Source organism: Eulemur rufifrons, chromosome 3 (genome assembly GCF_041146395.1).
Source record: "Eulemur rufifrons isolate Redbay chromosome 3, OSU_ERuf_1, whole genome shotgun sequence".
Lineage (NCBI taxonomy): Eukaryota > Metazoa > Chordata > Mammalia > Primates > Lemuridae > Eulemur > Eulemur rufifrons.
In genome coordinates, this window is record NC_090985.1 from 89,205,500 (window position 1) to 89,212,144 (window position 6,645).

The following is a 6,645-nucleotide window of genomic DNA, read 5'->3' on the forward strand; positions in this document are numbered from 1 at the left end:
TGGACTCAATTCAGGGGGCTTTGTAGGGCAAGGGCTGGGTTCATTCTACCACCCCCCAAATCCCCTGCAATTGCCTTTTCCCCTGTCTGACCCTGAGATGCTCTGGTGTCCTTCAAGTGCAGCCGTAGGCTCCGCTCTTGGCATTCACCGCGTGCCTTAATTGTATGACATTAAATCAAGGTCCGCTGTGAACACGGAGGGCAGAGTCTCTGATCTTGATCCGGAAAATAACAGACCCACTGTAACTACCACACTTCTTTCCCAGCTCATCCTCCGCCCCCAGCTCTGAGTCCTTACCCCCAGAGTCATAACTCATGAGCCCAGCTCCTGTCTCAGCTCGCCTCCTGCCACATCTGCCAGAATCGCTGTTAATTAGGCTGTTCCGTGCAAGTGTAGACGATGCATGTGTCTGCGTATGCATATGCATATATCTGCATGCCATTTACTACACACCTAAACACATACATACACCTATAAATCTAGTTTTCAAATGACGGCGTGGATCAAGTTAATTACCCCTCTGGTACAGATCTAATTTTGTAATCGTGTTATTTTAGTGGAGGCAATTAACCCAGTTGGTTCGCCCTGAATCCCTACTAAGGCACTTGTAAGGAATGGCAGGTTTTTAAGGACCGCGCCATTGCGTGTTCTGCTGCAGAAACCTTTGCCAATCATTTCTTGCTGTAGGGGATGAAATCTAGCATACAAAAGGGAAAATAAGCACGCGTGTGTGCAAGTAAGATAAACACACAGATATGCCTCTTCTCTGTGTCTTCTGATTACGTTACCGCGGTTTTGGTTGCGAGATTTTGGGAAAAGATGAGAGTCCAAGGGCGGCCTGGGTCATCTTTCTTTGTAATGCGGAAAAATTAACTCAACTGCACCTGCCTAGTCCCGAGAGAGCTGGGCGGCCCATCTGGTCTGGCTACCGTTTTGCTGCAGAGAGAAAAGGCTGCTCGCTAAGGCTTCCCCACTGCCTGGGAGCGCCGACCTCGGGTCTGGGCCCGGTTCGGGGTTCAGTTCAGGGCAGCGCAGCGGACGCGCACTCCTCAGACTGCGGCAAGAGCCGGGAGGCTGGAAGCGCCTGGGCCGGGCGGAGGGAGGGCGAGCAGGAGAGAGGAAGGGATGAGGGGAGTTGACCTCTACGGGCGGAGCCCTCTGCGCAGCGGGCTGGAGGCAGCGGGCGCAGCGGCTCTTTTCACGGCGTCCCCTACAGCGCGGTCTGCCCAAGGGAAAGGCCAGCTCTCGCTCCAGCGTCCGAGGAAGGCAGAGAGCGCGGAGAGCCGGTCTTAATGCAGAGACCCCAGAACGCGCCCCTGAAAAACAGAATCAAAGCGCAGTATTAGAGAGGGAGACGGGAGGGAGGAGGGGGAGGCTGCAGAGAAGGGACACGAGGCGGGAGGGAGCACTGGAGGGAGACAAGGCGACCAGAGGACAGGACCCCAGTTGGCTGGTCGCGACCTCGGTCTCCAGGCTTCAGCGCGGCGCAGAAGGGACCCGCGGCTCACGGAGCCCGAGGCCCGCAGGGCGGCACGGTGGCTGTGAGCGCAGGTCCCGGCTGCGGAAGTGCGAGGAGAGGGCCATGCGCTGCGGACACCGCAGCGTCCAAACAAGCGAATTCGGAAGCTGGAACCGTAAAAACACATCCGCAGATGGTCCTTCCGTGCAGTGTCAGCCGCTCCCGCATCCCGCACCCGCTTTCCCCAGCCTCGCCCCCTCCCTGAGACCACACGCCAGACCCTCACTCTCCATTCTCCACCCCTCTTCACTTAGGACCCTGCAAACTGCAAAACCCACAAGAAAATCGAAACGATCGATGAGAGAAAGAATTACATATACACATAGCCCTAGAAATTCGAAGGAGAAAGACCTGCTAGCCCTGCTCAAACCTGCAGAGGACCAAAGCGTTTTCAATCGCTGCTCAGCGCCTTCGCGGAGGAAAGAGGAGGCTGAGAGGCTTCCGTGGTATGAGGTGCTTTAAGGTGGGAGGTGGGGGTGGGGAGGGGGTGGGTCGGAGCGGTCCGGTCTTTCCCCCTCGCTTGCTGATCCAGAATTAGGGATTAATGGCTCGCTCCAGCCAAACAAATAAGGCATCTGCCTTCAGCACAAGAGGATTACACGGGCTGCTGACGTCACCAGTCAGACAGATGTTGGCTCCCAAAGTCCTGAGCAGCTCGCTGTGTCCTTGAAACCAAAGAGCCGCAGAAGGCGCGCAGCCCCCAATTGCTGCGCCTGGGTACGGCAAAGGGCAAGAGCCCAGCCCTTGCTTACACCCCCCTTGGTGCCAACACAGTGGCCCAAAGACAGCTCCCTAAGACGTCGTGCTTTCAGCCTCTCCAGCCCTCCCCTCACAATCCTCCTGTCAATGCCCAGGCTCGCTCAAAGCAAGCCCAAATCACCATTCTCGGTTTCCTCTTCCTAAAATGGAGACAGGAGCCGACAGCCCTCTGGACATCGCATCTAGATCCTTGCTCTTAAGCTCTCAGGCATTTGTTCACTCACATTCGGTTGGCCAAGTAACAACAAAATAAGCACCTTAGGCCGGACAGAGTCCACACTCCAGATGAGGGACCGCCTCTTAATTATGTGCGCAAGCAGCAAAAGCACAGCTTATCCGCATCGCCTCTTCTCAACCCTGCTGCCATCCTTCCCCTAGGTCAAGGTTTAGGTTTATGCTTAATCTTACCACGAATGCCATCCCGGACGAATGTGACTTTCTAAACAATGACTCTCTCCCAAGCTAACGCTGCGTCCCAACCAGAGCCCTGGGCCACCACTTGGTGAACCACTGGGACCTCACCATGGTCCTGATCAGGACACCATTAAATGTCATTGCATACTCTTTTCAAGTACTTTGAAGACGTTGTCCAAAGGAAAAAAAAAGTGTTCTACGTTTGTATGTGTCCAAAACATTTCTAGCATTTAATTTCAGAAAGCTGCACATTCAAAGAAGTACAGTTTCCTTTACAGCCAAATGTGATGAATAAAGATCAAGAATTAATTTCTTTTTAAACCCAGACATTCCTTTAAATTGATATCTAAACTTAAATTTAATTATAAACTATCTTAATTTCTCTAACTTGCATATTATATTTGCTTTATATGATTTTCCAGGCCTTTACAGGTCACCTTAAAATCAGGTTACCAAATAAGTCAAAAGATACATGAAACTAGAAAGTTAAAAGAGCAATTTTGAATGTGTTATGTAACCCACAGATGAAATGGTTTTAAATAAATTTCAATTTTATAAAGGAATAAAGACAATTCAAACAATGCACAAAACAAAATAAATTGATTTCCAGCTCAGAGCCACACTGAACCAATCCTATGCCCCCAATTTAATCAGTATATATGAAAAAAAAAAAAAAACTGTGACTTTCTTGGAAAAAAATAAATGTTTGCCCACAACATTGCACTGTCAATTATAGACTACAGTGCCTAAACAGGGGTAAAGGAGTAGCTGGATTATATCTCCATTCATATTATCCTTGTCTATCAAAGTGGCATTTAATTTTTCCAATTCTATGCATTTAAAAATTCAGTCACTGATAAAAATCAATTTAATTTGCTCTAGTGTCATTCAGCTAATGCCAGCCTAAAATAGTAAAATTTCTCTATCCCCACTCTGCTTCAAGGCCTTAAAAGGAACATTTCACATCTAAAACAGAAGGATTTAAATGTTATTTACCACTAACAAAAGGTAGACTTCATCTTATTTTAATTGAATAAAGAACATGCATTATTTGAAATAGGGTAAAAACCAAACATACAAATCATTGTTTCTTTGAAACTTGGTAGAATGAGTTTGAAAAGCCACATTTTAAAAGAGTCTAATTCCTTTTAGAAATCACAAAGATTGTTTTTGACTGCCAACATATTTTGAATGTAAACTTCCATTCTGGTCTCACAAAATGTTACTAGAGTCCTTTTTGCTCAGTAATTTAATATTAGTTCGCTGTCCATGGTCTTGATCCACATGAAGGGAGAAGCTAGTAGTGCCTTTTGAAAAATGAAAGTTACAATGCTTCTGCACAAATTTGACTCCCTAACATTTTAAGATGATGTCAAAGATGGGGGGGGGCTCTATAAGCTTCAAGTTTTCTCCCCCATCCCAGTTGTTTTCATTTTTCTTTATTTGTCACCAAATTGAAAGTACAGGAAGCAGATAGGCAAAGTTTGCATTTCAATATTTTTGAGTTGATGAAAATACCACCCCACTTAAGGATCCAAAGAATTGTAGTAAATAGGAAATCATATTTTTTCGACCTGCAATATTCTTTTTTTCTTTCTTTTCTTTTTTTTTTTTTTTTTGCTTTCAGAAAAGTAACGCTGACATTCTTGTATAGGCATTCTTGCCCACCTTTATTTATGGTTTAACAAATACAGAAAATTTTACTACAATGACAAATTAGTTTTTTAAAAAGCCAAACAACCCTCTCATTTTTCTCTCTCCATATTAACATCTCTATAGAGAGACATGCAGATAGATACCTCACGCACACACACACACACACACACACACTCAGAGCACTAAGAGCATTAAACTAAATCCTTTCTTGAACACCCTATACTCTTTTCTAGGGAAGCAAAGAAGGCATATGCTTTAGTAGCTAAGATGCTGAATAATTCCTCTATCCAAAATAACATTTCATCTTCGGGTTAAAAAACAAAAGGCAGACCCCTAGAGTAACATTTAACCTCTCCTGGGGTTTCTTGAGGGAGAGGGAAGGAGAAAGGAAAAGAAGTATTCTCTCTTCCCTCCAAAAATTTAATTGTCTTTCCTCCTTTATTTTCCCCTTCAGATTATCAGGAAAAAAAATGTTATTTGTATGCGTATATATATAAACACATATAAACAGACACTTATTTTGTGAAACCCTGAGAGTCGCTACGATCTTTGGAGGACACTGATCCGCACAAACCCGTCCTGTCTGTGCTTTGATGCAAGTACCTCAACGTCAAGAAAACAGGCTCCTAGTTTTAAACCGAAGTCGGTACTCACGCCAGGCCACCGGGCCGAGCCTCGGCGATTCACACTTCTCTGGGCACAGGAAGGCTACTTTCTTCGGAAAAAGTATTTAGAACTTGGGGAAATCCTTGTACCGGAAGAAAATGGCCTAAACACAATAGGACTCGCCATTTTCTCCTTGTGAAGCACAAAGCGCTTGGCGCTGCCCGCCACACAAAGAAAGCCTGGGCCCGCCGAATTCTTGCACATTTTCTAGAGGCCAAAAAATACCTTCCCAGAACCACAATTTCTCCCTTCTGGGCGCTCTGAGACACACACACTCTCCTACCCTCACTCAGCCCTCGGCACAAGCAGACCCTTTATTTGCGATGTAGATAAAAGACGCACCAAAGGCGCGACGCTAAAGAGCGAGCTAACCCCGGCAAGAATAAGTCCCCAAAACCAAGGGGCCTCGTCCGCGCCTGCCCGGGGCTCCAATCTAGGCCGGGGGGACTCGGGTCCCCTCCCTCCTCTTCAGATCCCTCCTTCCAATTCCATCCTGTCTCCCTTGAGCGTCTGGTAGCCCGGGAGCTTAGGGATCTCTGTGACCTGATTTCCATCCATTGCCAGGAACCAACCTTACTGCCCGGAGCTGAGCCGGCCGCTCTCAAGGATGCTCGCGACGCGGGAACCCCTCGCCCCGGCGCCTCCCGCCGGCCCCCGTCCGCCGCTCCAAGTCACCGCATCCAAGTCAACCCGAACCCTGTTCTGCACGCCCACAATGGGCAAAAAACCACTTCTCCAGCTCACGTGCGAAATGTGCAAGCTTCGAGGCGGCCCCTGTGAATAAAAACGCCAAAACACAAGCAGCGACCCAACTCTAAAAGCGAACACTCCCAGCCCACCCGGCGTCGCAGAGCTGGGCTAACGCAGGAAAAGACAGTACTTACAGCCGGCGCGCCTTTGGATAATCCGCATCTCGGCCCGTTTGTTTGTTTGTTTAAAAATCAACACATCTCTATATATTTGAATGAACACGTCTTCCACCGTGGAGAAGGAACGAAAACAAGAATCTCTAGCCTAGCGGGAATGGGGGAGGGGGATGTAGAGTTTCATTGTCTACGCTGTGCACACGCAGCCCAAGGAAAGACGCTCATTGCGGTATGGGGCTTCTTCTACTTTCTGCTTGAAATTCAGAAGCTTTCAACGCAGTAAAGCGGGGGTTTGGTCTCCCTCCCTGCCTCCCTCCTCTTCGTTCTCTCTCTCTGTCTCTGTCTCTCTCTCCCTCCACTTCTTCTCCCTCCTCTCCTCTCCCCTCCCTCTCTTCTCTTCTCTAGCTCGAAGTCTCTCTCTCTCTCTCTCTCTCTCTCGCTTTTTTTCAAAAGAGGGCAGGTCGCTTCCTGCATCCCAATGAGTTAAATCAGTCACTTACTTCTCATGCATCAGCAGCCTCTTTAACAACCCGAGGGCTGCAGGCACAAAAGAGCATTTAGCTGCCTCCAATTTGTGTAGAAGGCCTGTCCTTAATTTGTTTTTGGAGTATAATTAAATCATGTATTTCATGTAATATAAAAATACCAAATTCCCAACTTTAGCGAATGAACTGCTAATGGTAACCTTTGAAAATAAATCCATCTTCTTGTAAGTGTTCTTACGGAGGGCCTAGAATGTCCCAGAAATAGGGAGGCCTAGGGTTT

At 47.5% G+C, this 6,645-nt stretch overlaps 1 protein-coding gene across 3 annotated transcripts; it reads right to left on the reverse strand.

Annotated features, from left to right (window-relative positions):
• Positions 1-532: 532 nt before the first annotated feature.
• On the reverse strand, positions 533-6,221 carry LOC138381857 (uncharacterized). Of its 3 annotated transcripts, none has more exons than XR_011233181.1 (2): positions 1,890-2,044; positions 533-1,316 (listed from the first exon to the last, which is right to left on the reverse strand). XR_011233181.1 is itself a non-coding variant. In XM_069466455.1 (2 exons), the coding sequence occupies exons 1-2, from the start codon at positions 5,924-5,926 to the stop codon at positions 889-891; spliced, it is 456 nt and encodes a 151-aa protein (XP_069322556.1). In that variant the 5' UTR covers positions 5,927-6,221; the 3' UTR covers positions 533-888. The 3 variants fall into 3 exon arrangements, 2 of the variants coding, with proteins under 2 accessions (XP_069322556.1, XP_069322557.1); XM_069466455.1 differs by lacking the exon at positions 1,890-2,044 and adding an exon at positions 5,899-6,221; XM_069466456.1 differs by having other exon boundaries at positions 1,840-2,038.
• Positions 6,222-6,645: the final 424 nt, after the last annotated feature.